The sequence below is a fragment of the Schistocerca nitens genome, chromosome 4 (assembly GCF_023898315.1).
Source record: "Schistocerca nitens isolate TAMUIC-IGC-003100 chromosome 4, iqSchNite1.1, whole genome shotgun sequence".
NCBI lineage: Eukaryota > Metazoa > Arthropoda > Insecta > Orthoptera > Acrididae > Schistocerca > Schistocerca nitens.
This window is the reverse complement of record NC_064617.1, coordinates 974,275,534-974,291,754: the sequence shown is the minus strand read 5'-3', so window position 1 is coordinate 974,291,754 and position 16,221 is coordinate 974,275,534. Positions and strand designations below refer to the sequence as shown.

Genomic DNA, 16,221 nt, shown 5'->3' with positions numbered 1-16,221 from the left:
GATCTCATTACTGTTTACGTCTGGTTTCAGCCAACTTTCTGTCCCTAGTACTACATGGGCGTTGTGACCGTTTATTAATGAGAGCAGTTCTGGGACCTTTCTATAGACGCTCCTGCAGTTTACTATTAGCACATTAATATTGTTATTCCCTGTTGCATTTTGCCTACTCCTACCTTGCCGCGTCTCAGGAGGCGTCTTGTCGGGCCTAGGGAGGGAATTCTGTTGTTGTTGTTGTGGTCTTCAGTCCTGAGACTGGTTTGATGCAGCTCTCCATGCTACTCTATCCTGTGCAAGCTTCTTCATCTCCCAGTACCTACTGCAGCCTAGATCCCTCTGAATCTGCTTAGTGTATTCATCTCTTGGTCTCCCTCTACGATTTTTACCCTCCACGCTGCCCTCCAATACTAAATTGGTGATCCCTCGGTGTCTCAAAACATGTCCTACCAACCGATCCCTTCTTTTAGTCAAGTTGTGCCACAAGCTCCTCTTCTCCCCAATTCTATTCAATTCCTCCTCATTAGTTATGTGATCTACCCATCTAATCTTCAGCATTCTTTTGTAGCACCTCATTTCGAAAGCTTCTATTCTCTTCTTGTCCAAACTATTTATTGTCCATGTTTCACTTCCATACATGGCTACACTCCATACAAATACTTTCAGAAACGACTCCTGACACTTAAATCTATACTCGATATTAACAAATTTCTCTTCTTCAGAAACGCTTTCCTTGCCATTGCCAGTCTACATTTTATATCCTCTCTACTTCGACAATCATCAGTTATTTTGCTCCCCAAATAGCAAAACTCCTTTACTACTTTAAGTGTCTCATTTCCTAATCTAATACCCTCAGCATCACCCGAATTAATTCGACTACATTCCATTATCCTCGTTTTGCTTTTGTTGATGTTCATCTTATATCCTCCTTGCAAGACACTGTCCATTCCGTTCAACTGCTCTTCCAAGTCCTTTGCTGTCTCTGACAGAATTACAATGTCATCGGCGAACCTCAAAGTTTTTATTTCTTCTCCATGAATTTTAATACCTACTCCGAATTTTTTTTTTGTTTCCTTTACTGCTTGCTCAATATACAGATTGAATAACATCGGGGAGAGGCTACAACCCTGTCTCACTCCGCCGGCCGCGGTGGTCTAGCGGTTCTGGCGCTGCAGTCCGGAACCGCGGGACTGCTACGGTCGCAGGTTCGAATCCTGCCTCGGGCATGGGTGTGTGTGATGTCCTTAGGTTAGTTAGGTTTAAGTAGTTCTAAGTTCTAGGGGACTTATGACCTAAGATGTTGAGTCCCATAGTGCTCAGAGCCATTTGAACCAAACAGAGTGATAACAACAATTAGTGTAGGACATGAACAGGCATCAGTAAGCACCGTAGAATGGTGTAGACTTTTTCGTGTGCATATTGGTGGAAACCCGAATTGGTAGGGACATATTAGTGAGCTATTCAAACAGGTTGGTTCAGCTACTTTTGCTCTTCGTATAATTGCTAATCTTGGATACAAACGAATCACTCTGCTAACATATTTTACATGTTAACACTCAGTAGTGCCTTATGGAATATTTTCTTAATGTTAATGATCACTTAGGAAGAAAATATGGTACAGGTTGCACGCAAGAAAGCATTAAGAATAACATTTGGTGTTCACCTGCGAGTCATCTTGTAGGTACCTCATCAAGGAATTTGTCATTTTAACGGCAACTTGACAATGTACAAACATTCACTTATGGAAGTCATCATAAATAATCATCACAATTTGAGATGAGTAGTGATGTCCATACCTACAACAGCAGAGGTTCTGCTGTTCTATCCATTATTGAAGGTGTGAATGATTCATGAAGGGGTTCAAAAGGAATCGACAAACGTTTCTGATTATTTATCCAATAACATAGAATGTGGGACAGGGAGCAAAGCAAGTTTTAACTCTATCCCAAAATCTGGACAACTCCTTTTCTACCATAGCGAATTTTTATTTAACGACGGTAGCTGGAACAAACTAATTAGTGTAGTTACACGGGTAGGAATGAAAAGTAATACGTTCATTTATGTAAAGACTATTCAGGTATACTTAAGTTACGCTGTAAATTCGCTCGTTCCACATCATTTCGATAAAAATCGTTCAAATGATCTACGGATCATGTAACTAACTAACTACGTTATCCGCAGGTAGGTGAAACGTATCTATGTATTGGGTTTGCGAAACCATTAGTGGGAAAATTATGCAGATTGTAAAGGGTCTCAAACGCAGTGCTTTGAGATAAGTAATCAATATTACTTGGATTCCTTAGACCTTGCTGAGAAGAAATGAAGGCTGAATGGAACAGGCATTTCGACAGCAGAGCTGAATAATCGAGTTCCAGCGCCTCACTTCCCAAGCTTTCTTTCTATGTTTTTGTTTCCTGCTTCATAATTGCTCTGACTGATTTAATGTGGCCGTTCACAACTTCACAAATTCCTCTCCTGTGCCAATCTCTTCAACTCACATTAACGCTTCACCAGTGCTCCTCAATTATTTGGTGTATGTGTTCCAATCTCTATCATTGCTTACAGTTTTGTCCTCTACGACTGTCTCTAGTGGCATGAAGTTGTTCCCTAACGTCTCAACACACGTGCTGTCGACCTAGTCAGTGCTTGCTACGTAATCATTTTCTCTCCGATTCCGCGGAGAGCTTCCTCATTTCTCACATTATCCGTCCACTTACGTACAGGATTCTTATATAACACACATCTTAAAACCCCACAGTCCATGATCCACTCCCATACAACACCATGTTCCACACGTACATTTTTAGAAATTTCTCCCTCAAGTTAAGACTTATTTTTGATAGAAGTAGGCTTATGCTAGCGAGGAACGCCTTCTTCGCGTGTGATAGTAGGTTTTTTTTATATCTTACGTGTTTCGTCTGCCATACATTATTTTGCTCCAAAGGTAGTGAAATTCCTTCACATCGTCTGCTGTGTGGTCACCAATGTTTATGTTAAATTTTTTGCTAATCTCATTTCTGCTGCTCTGCTTCATTATAGATTTTTCTTATTTTAGCGTTTACTCTTAATTCGTGTTCTGTGGCCAGATACTGTTTAATCCGTTCAGAAGGTCTTGTAATGTTTCCTCATTTTCACTGAGCATAGCAGCTTCATTGATGTCATTGCACCCAGCGTTTTAATCCGACTCACAGTTCTTAGTGATAGACGGTAAATCATCGAGTAGAACAGAAGTGATATCTGGCGTTCCACAGGGTAGTGTCACAGGCCCTCTGCTGTTCCTGATTTACATAAATGACCTAGGTGATAATCTGAGCAGCCCCCTTAGATTGTTTGCAGATGACGCTGTAATTTACCGTCTAGTAAAATCATCAGACGATCAATTCCAATTACAAAATGATCTAGAGAGAATTTCTGTATGGTGCGAAAAGTGGCAATTAGCACTAAACAAAGGAAAGTGCGAGGTCATGCGCATGGGTACTAAAAGAAATCCAATAAATTTGGGGTATATGATAAATCGCTCAAGTCTAGGGGCTGTCAATTTGACTAAATACCTAGGAATTACAATTAAGAGCAACTTAAATTGGAAAGACCACATAGATAATATTGTGGGGAAGGCGAAACAAAAACTGAGCTTTGTTGGCGGGATACTTAGAAGATGCGACAAACCCACTAAAGGGACAGCCTAAATTACACTTGTCCGTCCTCTGCTGGAATATTGCTGCGCTGTGTGGGATCCTTACCATTGACGGAGGACATCGAAAAAGTGCAAAGAAGGGCAGCTCGTTTCCTGTTATCGCGCAATATGGTGAGAGTGTCACTGATATGATACGCGAGTTGGGGTGGCAGTCACTGAAAGAAAGGCGGTTTTCTTTGCGGCGAGATCTATTTACGAAATTTCAGTCACCAACTTTTCTCTTTCGAATGCGAAAATATTTTGTTGACACCCACATACGTAGGGAGAAATGATCATCATAATAAAATAAGAGAAATCAGAGCTAGAACAGAAAGATTTAGGTGTTCCTTTTTCCCGCGAGCCATTCGAGAGTGGAATGGTGGAGAAGTAGTATGAAAATGGTTCGATGAACCCTCTGCCAGGCACTTAAGTGTGAATTGCAGAGTAACCATGTAGATGTAGATGTAGACATAGAACCTTTTTTTTATTACCGTCGTTGCTTCTTAGAAGTTCAGGGTGAACAGTAAGGGAGAAAGTATGCCTCCCTGCCTCACACATTCTTCGTACTAACACGTCAAGTGTGACGTTTCAGTGCGACAGTGCCGGAGATTCCGGGTAGGAATATTGTGTTGCAAATGGGAGCAGCACGGCCATATTAATTGGTTCAAATTTAAATAAAGTACAACACGGTTAGAAATTAGTTATTAATTGCCACAATTTCTGGTTTCTCTAATCCACGAACTTAGCTATGTTTCGCTGTGTTGAGAAGTAGTTGAATTGAATTTCCCATCCAGAATTTGATTTTCTGTGGTTTCCGAATATTATTTCTGCGGAATGTAGGGACATTTTTCGAGTTCCTCATCTTTGTTCATGCGAGCAGTTGTTCCGTGTCTATTTAGAACTTCATTGACCGGACGTTAAATGTGGAATTTCTGTATATTTGTGTGTAATGGCCTGAGTGAAATGCATAAGTTAAAGCACAAAGTGATTTAAAGGTTCGTCTCAAAACTTCCTCGAAAAAGAAACAGATATTCGAGATGGATTTACTGAATGAGAAACATGGCGTGTTCCACGTGTACTTGCGTCTGTGTACGATGTTCAGATAAAAATTGTAGTAACGGATCACTCGCCTTGTGGAGAAGCTAGCGGCAAGGATGAAGTCCCAGGCGTCATCCAGTTTGATTTTGCTCCCTATGGTGTATATTCTTCACATTATTAAATTTGTATTTGACTTTCAAATCAACGCTGGTTACGAGCCTTGAACGAATTTTACGACTAAGAGAAAGGCGGTAATGATTTACACAAGAACCAGTCTTACTAAGCAGTTTTTGGGGACAGTGTTATGTGTGTGCATGCGCGCTCTCACGCGCCCCCGTTACGTGTGTGTGTGTGTGTGTGTGTGTGTGTGTGTGATAGAGAAAGAGAGAGAGAGGAAGGGAGAGCTCCATCTCTTTTGACGTCAATGCAAAAAAGACTTCCAAGTGTAAACTTCTATCTAATCTAAGAGATTTGAGTACCGTTATGCACATATAGTAATGCCATTGGATAACGGTGTTGTAAATATGGAACAAGGTTACGTGATATACCTGTACGACCTGTGTGTCTCTGCAAATAGCTTTTACTTACCTATGGGCACACGCATTAGTTTACGTTCTCAATGTGTCGCTGTAATTCGGAATGTATCTCGTCTTCTTCTTCTTCGTCTTCTTCTTCTTTTTCCTTGCCATATTTCCCATGTCCTGGGGTCGACCCTCGTAGTCTTGTAACGCCAACGTGAACATATTTGTGTCACTTAACGGTGCCGTCCTATCGTTTTCGGGTTGTTCTGAAATGTCCTAATCGGTCGGCATCCTTGGCCTTTTTTCCGTTATTTTGTGTGAAGTTGTTCTTGCTCTTGTCACATGGTTAGGTGTAATTAGAATTCTAGTGGACAGAGATAAAAGGATTCGTACGCCGGAACACCAGGACGCCGAGTTAAAACATCTAAAGTAGGCTTTTGAGAAGAATGGGTACTCCAGTACGGAAATAGAGTTTTGCGACCGAATAACACGAGGCCTAAGGACAACGATAGGATACAGCGATGGAAGAACACGGTTTCTCTACCCTTCATCAAAAAAGTAACGGATCAAATCGGCAAGATTTTAAGGAAACATGACGTTCGACCGATTTTCAGACGAACTAACAAAATAGGCCAAGCACTTCGTTCCATTAAGTATAAACGTCCCCCTCTGTCTGCGAGTGTTGTATACAAGATTCTGTGTATGTGTGGTAAGGTGTACATTGGAACTACAAAGAGAAGTGTTAATACATGGTTGAAGGAACATAAAAGTCTTTGCTGACTAGGGAAAACAGGCAAATCAGCTGTGGCAGAACATGCTTTTCATTCAGGTGATCATGTAGTGAAATTTTCAGAAACTGAAGTTTCATGTAAGTATTGGGAAAACACCACTACGAGCCCAAAGTACCGTTATCCAAGATGGTGGCGATGACGTCATCCAATATGGCGGCTGTGACGTCAATCAAGATGGCAGATTTTGGCGGGGAGATAGGTCACTCGGCCTACCTCCACTAACCTAACCCCCTCCCCAAGAAAAATGGTGGGAAGTTCAATTCCAACATGATAATACGTCACACCCCTGTTATCTCTACTAAGCAAGAGAAATGGCACGAGAAAAGAACTTGTCTTTATTATTTAACCAATTTCAAGCAGATGTGTTAGCCACTGAGTCTGGACTCCAACTGGCCTAGTTCTCAGATGATGATGCAAGTACCGTTATTCAAGATGGCTGCACCGAGCAGGTCTAGTTCCTATCGTCGCCACCAGAGGGCTCTGTCATGACGTCAGCTGATGACGTTCTGGGGTGTGGGAAATGGCAGTATCCAATAGGAGCCCTTAATCGAGTCAGGTGTTCGACTTCAGCCAATAGCACTGAAGTATCTGATTACGTCATCGTAGGAGATATAGGTTAATCTCAGCAGCTCCAGGGCCCCAGTCTTCTTCGTCAGTCAGCAGGAGAAGAACCGCGAAGCACCAGCAGCAGGAGCAGCAGCAGCAGTCGAACTCCAGCGAAGTCATGCAAAATAGGAATCAACAGAAAGTATCGCCTTCAGATCATTCTATCTCGCATGTTAGCCTTATTGTTTTTCAAACTTTTCACTTATTGAACCATATGTAATGATTCCTTGTCTTTGTTCAACAGGGTCGAGCGCCAACATGCCTAGCTCCGCAGACACATCTGGACCTGCATCAGCCTCGACTGCCATCTCGTCGAGACCTACAGCAACAGCCCCTGCCGCATCTGAACCAGCAGCGGTCACGGGGGGTCCTGTAGCGCACATAGCCCACTTGTTGGAGCAGGACACGGAGTTGCTGCTCTCCGTCCCACTCATCGACACGTGTGATGATGGTACACGACCTGCACTTGACACATGGAATGCTGGCAGTGTTAAACAACAACAAGGTGGAGGTCAGTACTGCGCGCCAACATACAGGGTGATTCAAAAAGAATACCACAACTTTAGGAATTTAAAACTCTGCAACGACAAAAGGCAGAGCTAAGCACTATCTGTCGGCGAATTAAGGGAGCTATAAAGTTTCATTTAGTTGTACATTTGTTCGCTTGAGGCGCTGTTGACTAGGCGTCAGCGTCTGTTGATGCTAAGATGGCGACCGCTCAACAGAAAGCCTTTTGTGTTATTGAGTACGGCAGAAGCGAGTCGACGACAGTTGTTCAGCGTGCATTTCGAACGAAGTATGGTGTTAAACCTCCTGATAGGTGGTGTATTAAACGTTGGCATAAACAGTTTACAGAGGATGGGTGTTTGTGCAAAGGGAAAAGTTCTGGACGGCCGAGAACGAGTGATGAAAATGTAGCACGCATCCAGCAAGCATTTGTTCGCAGCCCAGGAAAATCGACTCGCAGAGCTAGCAGAGAGCTGCAAATTCCACAATCAACTGTATGGAGAGTCCTACGAAAAAGGTTAGTTATGAAACCTTATCGTCTGAAATTGGTTCAAGCACTGTCTGCAGCTGATAAGATTAAAAGAATCGATTTCTGTGATTTTATCCTTGCTCAAATGGAAACAGATGAATCTTTCGTTTCAAAGATTGTGTTTAGTGATGAAGCAACTTTCCACACTAACGGGAAAGTCAACCGTCACAATGTCTGTATATGGGGCACTGAGAATCCGCGGGAAACAACTCAGTATGAACGTGACTCGCCTAAGGTGAACGTTTTCTGTGCCATTTCAGCCAATAAAGTTTTTGGTCCCTTTTTCTTCGAAGGTGCTACCGTAACTGGACTACAGTATCTGGAGATGTTAGAGAATTGGCTGTTCCCTCAGCTCGAACAAGAAGCACAACAATTCATATTTCAGCAGCACTTATCTGTCCGTAACTACCTGAACGTCAACTACCCGAGGCGATGGATCGGCCGCCAGGCAGCCCGTGACAGAGCACTTCATCACTGGCCTCCAAGAAGCCCTGATCTTACCCCCTGCGATTTTTTCTTATGGGGGTATGTTAAGGATATGGTGTTTCGGCCACCTCTCCCAGCCACCATTGATGATTTGAAACGAGAAATAACAGCAGCTATCCAAACTGTTACGCCTGATATGCTACAGAGAGTGTGGAACGAGTTGGAGTATCGGGTTGATATTGCTCGAGTGTCTGGAGGGGGCCATATTGAACATCTCTGAACTTGTTTTTCAGTGAAAAAAAAACCTTTTTAAATACTCTTTGTAATGATGTATAACAGAAGGTTATATTATGTTTCTTTCATTAAATACACATTTTTAAAGTTGTGGTATTCTTTTTGAATCACCCTGTATAACTCATCCCAGTCGAACAGTTCTGTGATAGCGCAGCCACAGAGTTTAGATACTGTAGATAAAAAGAATACGTCGAGTGCAGCCATGCTTTTCACCACCACATACAATTTAACCTCCAGTGGATCCAAATGTGTGAACATTGCTGTAGAGGTGCATCATGTCTGGGGGATCCAGGCTATAATCGAAATTGAAAATGTTTCCAAATGTGTTAAAGTGCCAATTTCCGAGTTCGACTGGGATGAGATGTGCAGTGCATAGCGCTACATCAATCAGCAGATGATCACTGAATGTTATCCAACTCAATCCCCCCCAGACATTCGTCTTACTGATGCGACACTTCCTATTACTACCATTTATGATGGCTGCGCCTTATGCGTGAAATCAGTGACAACTGCGTCTATCTAAGACATCCATCAGTTATGAAATTACACGATCTACACTCTGCCATACGTCTTGCGCTGGAGAGACTGAATCGTTGGTTGCATAGCATAGAGGCCGCCTACGGTGAACGGTATGCATACTGACGATCTTAAGCAGCACCTTCGTTTGCACATGACCACTAAATTTAAAGTCAAGCAGACGAAATGCGTTTGTCAAAACCCAGAGTACTGCGAGTCACCTATTGGCTTGAGTGAGATAAGTGCTGAATTTATCGCCATCCAAAAAGCATTATTTAGTAGATATTGTACAAGTGCTAAGAAGATACATACCAGTTGTGATGATAGCCCTGAAATACTACATCCAATGTACGATTTTTAAATAAATAATTTATCTCTAATCTCAACTCGTGTTTGTGTTTTATTTCATACCACTTTCCCATTATAATCAAACTATTACAATTTTTTTTTCAATGCTATACCAGTTACTGAGATTATGATTATGTTATTCTTCATGAGTAAAATGTATACTTATTTTCTTCGTTTAGCCAAAATAGCTCAATCTCTTAAGTGATAGAACTATACTGGCTACAATACGCCAGTCACTACTCTTGATGAACTGTGGTATCGTGTTGAAGCTGCCTGGGCAGCTGTACGTGTACACGCCATCCAAGCTGTGTTTGACTCAATGCCCAGGCGTACCAAGGCCATTATTACGGCCAGAGGTGGTTGTTCTGGGTACTAATTTCTCAGGATCTATGCACCCAAATTGCGTGTGAGTTCTAGTATAATGTATTTTTCCAATGAATACCCATTTATCATCTGCATTTCTTCTTGGTGTAGCAATTTTAATGGCCAGTAGTGTATTAAAGACACAGTAGTTCAAAATGGTTCAAATGGCTCTGAGCACTATGGGACTTACCATCTGAGGTCATCATTGCCCTAGAACTGAGAACTACTTAAACCTAACTAACCTAAGGACATCACACACATCCATGCCCTAGGCAGGATTCGAACCTGCGACCGTAGCGGTCGCGCGGTTCCAGACTGTAGCGCCTAGAACCGCTCGGCCACACCGGCCGGCCGACACAGTAGTGAAACGTTGTTAGCAAATAGGAAAGTTGTATTCATGGCTCATTGGTTTATGAATAGAATAGTACTACAAAATGTGAATTTGAAATAAAAGTAAACAAGGGTGAAGGTGAGAGAGAGGGGGATCAGGAGATGGACAGAAGGGTTGGAGGAAATGGACAGAGAAAGAGGACAGGAGGAGATGGAGAGAGGGTGGAAGGTGGACAGAGAAAGGGGGGGAGCAGGTGAGGGACTGAGAGAGGGAGAGAGAGGGGGGGGGGCTGGAGTAGGAGATGAAGAGAGAGGGGATAGGAGGTGAAGGAGAGAGAGAGGAGGAAAGAGGAGGAGGTGGACAGGGATAGGGGAGAGGTGGAAACTAGGATGCCTATCCAATTCCTATACATATTAGAAACGTGTGCTTTCTCTTTTCTTTCTTTTCCATTGAAGCAGACTGAGCGGAAGCAAAGCGCGGCCGGGTACAGCTAGTGAATAGGATAATAACAATAAAGCACCTGTAGTAGCGCAACTGCCTTAAAAAAAAAACAGAGCGTGAGTAGTGCGTGGTGTCGCAGGGCGAGTACAACGGCATCCACGGCGGCAAGTGGAGCGTGCAGAACCTGCGGCTCTACCTGGAGAGCACGCGCGGCAAGGCCGTCACGGAGCGCCTCTTCGACTCCGTGTCGTGGCTGATCGTGCACTCGCTCAAGGCCGTCGCGCCCGTCATGGCCAACGACCGCCACTGCTTCGAGTGCTACGGCTACGACATCATCATCGACAACAAGCTCAAGCCCTGGCTGGTCGAGGTGCGTACGGTGTGTCTTCCGCGGGGCTGCGCCGCGCCACTTTATTTATTTATTTATTTATTGATTTATTTATTTATTGATTTATTTAACCTGGCAGGATTAGGGCCATCAGGCCCTGTCTTACATCTAACCAGGCATTCTACTTATTTTACATTCATATGTTTTAGTAGGCATGTTAAACTACATCTAGTACAAAAAGTGAAATAAACAGTTACAAAGGTACACTTGGAAAAATACATACATGTAGAGTTTATGTTCGTAGATGATAAGTACTGTTATAATTAGACATTATGAAAGAGACACATGTTAGATACAAGTGCTACCAGCAGGGAGTATGAGGGAGACTGGTGGTGAAGGGAGGAGAAGAATAGAGAGACATTATGTAACATAATTAAGGAAATATAAAGGAAAAGAAGATTGTGTGGCTAATAGAGATAGATGAAGAGGAAGGAGAGAAAGGAGCAAGATAGGAGACACTAGCTTTGCTATTTGACAGAGGAGAGGATTGGCCTTGTACATTAATTTTGTGGAAAACGCTATGAGGATGATAGTAGGAAATGCTTCAACTTCTTCTTAAAAACAGCAGGGGACTGAATTTTGCGCAAGGTAAGCGGCAGTTTGTTCGAGAAGCGGACAGCGGCAACTGAGAAGGAGTTTGCAAAAGTTTTTGTTTCGCGAGTGGGCACAGTTAGGATACCAAATAACAGTGACCTCGTGTTTCAATTATGATGGCGTGAAAGATGTTAAATCTCTGAAGCGAGGTACTGGGGTGCTTGCGCGACGAGGAGTCCGTGAAGTAGACATAGAGTGTGGTAGTCACGCAATTGGTCCGGCCGCAGCCACCCTAGCTGGGAGTATGAAGCACTAACATGGTCATATCGGCGAATGCTGCGGGTGCATTCATAGTTAGTTCTAGCCGTCTTTTGTTTTCACTACTCATGCCTTGTTGAATCACATCACAATAATGGAGGTTCGGTAGAACGAGTGCTTGCACGAGCTGGCGTTTCAAGTCCTGTGAAAATACGTCCCGAAACTTTTTGAGAGCATAGAGACAAGCAGACGTCTTTCGGCACACTGCGACTGTATTCTCCGCCCAGTTGAGATGCTCATCCAAAGTTACACCCAAGTTCTTCACTGTTTTCTGATATGTTATTCGAATACCGTCGAGCAGAATAGGAGGCAGCCGTTCGCGGAAATCTGAACTTATTAATTTCTGATGGGCTATTAAGATTACTTGTGTCTTTTTTGAATTTAGTTTAAGCCCCAGGTTTTTCGCCCATGTCACTACTGAAGACAGATCATCATTCATCTGAGCGATTGCAGTGTTTACATCTTCAGGTCCGACGCTTAGGTAGAGCTGGAGGTCGTCGGCATAGAACTGATATTTACACTCGCCAGTGGTAGCTCGAATTGAGCATATGCGGGTAGAAAACTTACAAAGACTATAACAGCAGTGTCGTCATATGCTCAATCAAAATCTAGTATAACAACGTTGCAAGAAAGTCAGATTAATGGAAAGCAACCGAGGAGACGCCCAGGCAAAATAGAGTCCGTAGCACAGCCAGAAAACCGGCTGAGTGCCACTGTAGTCGAAATACTCGACGGTAAAATGGTTGAAATGGTTCTGAGCACTATGGGACTTAGCTTCTAAGGTCATCAGTCCACTAGACTTAGAACTACTTAAACCTAACTAACCTAAGGACATCACACACATCCATGCCCGAGGCAGGATTATAACCTGCTACCGTAGCGGTCGCGCGGTTCCAGACTGTAGCGCTTAGAACCTCTCGGCCACCCCGGCCGGCTATTCGACGGTAAATACGGCCCTGTGTGTTGTGAGCTGGGTCAGCCCTATTACCTGTGGTTAGTCACAAGAAGTGTTGCCCGTGGGACCGGCAATATGTGACTCTGACGGTGATGTCTGGAATGTCACGTCGACGGTGCTCCGAGTGGTAAACTGATAACAGCCAGTTCCTTCATCTATACAAAGTACACTACTCGCTAATAAAACTGCAACACCTTAAAGTCGGCATGCAGCATACGTGAAAGCGTGAAGTGTGCTGCATGACTAGATATGGAAATGGTTAGCGTTTAACCGCAACCCCAAAAAGTAGGGGTCAGTAATACCATTTGCATGACGTACTCTGTACTAATGAAAGATAATCGCAGTTGAACCCTGTACGTTTGTGGGAAGTGCGCGTTATACCTCTTGGAAGAAGGTTGGTGGTTGGTTCGGTGGTTGATATGGGCGGGGGGACCAGACAGCGAGGTCATCAGTCCCATCGTATTAGGGAAGAAAGGGGAAGGAAATCGGCCGTCCACTTTCAAAGGAACCATCCCGGCATTTGTCTGAAGCGGTTTAGGGAAATTACGGAAAACCTAAATTAAGATGTTAATAATTGGCAACCAATGCTGTACAATCGCAATAAACTCATGAGATATTCAGGTGACACTTCTGTTAGAACATGTTACGCGTTTCGGGATTACACCCGTCTTCAGACATCACAAACTTCAACTCTTTCCTAACCAACGAGGCGTACAGCCTTGACAACTCAAAGAAAGTGTCCAATAACATATGCTATGGATGGCCGCACGCTGGTTTGAACCGTCGCCCTCTTGAATGCGAGTCGAGCGTCCTGAACACCGCGCCACCTCGCTCGGTCTGTAAGACGGAGAGATGTCTACGAGCACCAGTCGAATTGGACGGCTGCAGGGTTGTGGTCCATCGAGATTACGATTCATCGTTCCACAGTACCCCTGCTTGTGACCCCACAACTGTGGATCTGAGGATTACGGAATCCATGGTGTGGGGACTGCCACACTCAGCTCCACACAGGATCTCAGTGGCCCCACGGGAAGGGCTCCTGAAAGGACAGACATATTGTTTGCTTGGCCGTGCAGGACCGTGCAACTAAATGATGTACCGTGAATCAGGAAGTGGGTTTGTTTGCAGCGAGGCAAGCAACCAGAGACTGTCGCCACGGTGACCAGTGTTGCGGATCCACTCGGCGCTGCAGCAGAGAGAGGCGCACCCTCAGTGGTGAGTTCACAGAGGACTCTGGACACTGAGGTGGCACCACGTCGCATTTTAACCCTTTAGTGACCAAATTATTTCCGGAAGTTGTAGACTTTTTATGAACACTTTATTGGGCTAAGAAACCGTTCATAAAATCGTAGTTTAAATCTTGAAAGTGAGAGTTTAGCCTACGAGTATAAAAAAAAATTGTGGGAACTATTGTTCCCACCGTACTCTGGAGTGACTTCACTTGCTAATTTTAAAAAATGTATTTCCTTAATTTTTTAGTACAAAAACATGTTAAACATTACATTTATATTTGTATTAGTTCATATTGTCCTTTGAGCTCACTAAGCTGATGTACTATGGAACTTAGAGAAGCATGGTGCTACACACAAAGGTACACAACAGTTGCTACACATTATTTTTGTTCTCTTTCCTTTGTTCTTGGTGCTACATTGGTGGCATCTTCTGTTTGTTAAACCTTTTGTAGGGAAATGAATTCCAACTTTCTCCAGACAAACTTCATCTGGTACTTCAGACACACCTCTTTTTGGTGTTTGAAAATGAATGGGCCTTCCTCTTCTCTTACAACTTGAGAAGCCAGATATAAGCTGCCTTGCCAGGTGCAATCTAAATGTTAGCTGGTCTGCTTCTGTCTTCTGTAGCTTCGACATTAACGTAGGAACTGACAACTGCCAAATCTACAAGAAAGAAAAACAGTTTGTGCCACTACTTCCATGAACGACGGCCTACAGCATACGGTTCACGCAGCTGATCAAATCTATCCACTCCTCCCATTATTTTATTATGCTCTGCCACAGCCAGTGGGCAGAATACTTCACTTCTGCTTCCACTAACTTACCTTGCAATATTTATGTAATTTTCAGTCAAATCCAGCAAATATACACGAATATTATCTCCCTCATAAATATAAAAGTAGATAAATACAACACAAGTCATTTCACACGCAACAGGAAAGCACACTATCCAAAAAATGCTGCAGCGGTCGAAACAGTGGCTCGTTTTCACACGGGAACTGCGCTTCTGCATTGATTGACTCACGAGGTAGAAATACAACAGCTTTCGCCTGACCGTTGACAATCTACACGTAGTTAGCACACTCTAACTGAGATGGTAGCACAAGTCAGAAGTAGGAACACGGGTTACCACTGAACTTACAGCAAAAACAAATAAGTGGGAACTATAGTTCCCACTGGTCACTAAAGGGTTAAGGAGAGTCCCACTGCAAGGTGCAGCGATCACGCTATATGTGTCCATATATGGAGTTGCTCCAGTTGCTTTGTCTCCCATATACTAAAACTGACGTATTAAAAGGTGATCATTCATTGAAATTCCTAGAAGCAACAGGTATTAAAGCTCTGAAGTGTGGCATACAAACCTAGCCGAATTTTTGAATTCTGAGCAGTGTCTTTCGTTATACCGGGTGGTTATGATTAAACTTTCTCTATTTAACGCGTTATAACACGGAAAGGGGAAAGTAATTACCTTACGGGTATCAAACTTGGTAGCATTAATGTCAAGGACATGGGGGAGACAAGTACCGCAGAATCAAATCAATTGAGATACGGTACTTTTAATGTCCTGCCACGGAACATCATACCATTACATACGGGTACCATTACTGCTACAAAAGGGGCTCAGTATGTACTGAGCATAAACGGCACACACGATTACAACAGCCAAGTAGATCTGCTATTTCCGAAGATTGCTTTGATAATGGTCACCCCATGTTATATAATAACACCGAGATATTGGCATGCACGTCCAGCTATTGGGACAGTGTTATTAAAGAGGCAGTTGAGATTAAATTAGCCAGCAACCTCGTTAACGGGGATGGAGGTTTCTGTTTAAACTCTGTTTGGAATCCGGCTCTCTCCCTTGTCAAAAAACAGAGGGACAGAGTCAATGCTACCTCGCCTGCGAATTCGTAGTCTCACCACCGATAGCTCTGACTTTGGTCATCTTTGGTGGGACTAGCGTTCAGTGAGTGTGTGTTATCTTCCTGCTTCAGTCCGAGAACCGAGGTTTTAAATTTGCATGTATGTCGCCTGTCCATTGCAGTTTGCCTTGAAAATGGCGCGGTGTTGTCCCGCTGAAAGTGTTACCTGGCTGAATTCCCGGAAGTTATTTGATTCTTGGAAGAAGGTTGGTGGTTGGTTGGGTGGTTGATTTGGGCAAGGGGACCAGACAGCGACTTCATCAGTCCCATCGTATTAGGGAAGAAAGGAACCATCCCCGCATTTGTCTGAAGCGATTTAGGGAAACAACGGAAAACCTAAGTCAGGATTGCCGGATGCAGGTTTGAACCGTCGCCCTCCCGACTGCGAGTCCAGCGTTCTGAACACCGCGCCACCTCGCTCGGACTGTAAGACGGAGAGATGTCTACGAGCACCAGTCGAATTGGACAGCTGCAGGGTTGTGGTCCATCGAGAT

At 43.7% G+C, this 16,221-nt stretch overlaps 1 protein-coding gene across 1 annotated transcript in view; it reads left to right on the top strand.

Moving 5' to 3' along the window:
* Nucleotides 1-16,221, top strand: part of LOC126252736 (polyglutamylase complex subunit TTLL1) — a gene marked incomplete at its 3' end in the record, with an annotated part of 207,609 nt that overhangs the window by 154,519 nt on the left and 36,869 nt on the right. The window contains exon 7 of the mRNA XM_049953639.1: nt 10,518-10,748. Within this exon, the coding sequence (XP_049809596.1) occupies nt 10,518-10,748 (231 nt within the window). The remainder of the gene's footprint in view (nt 1-10,517; nt 10,749-16,221) is intronic.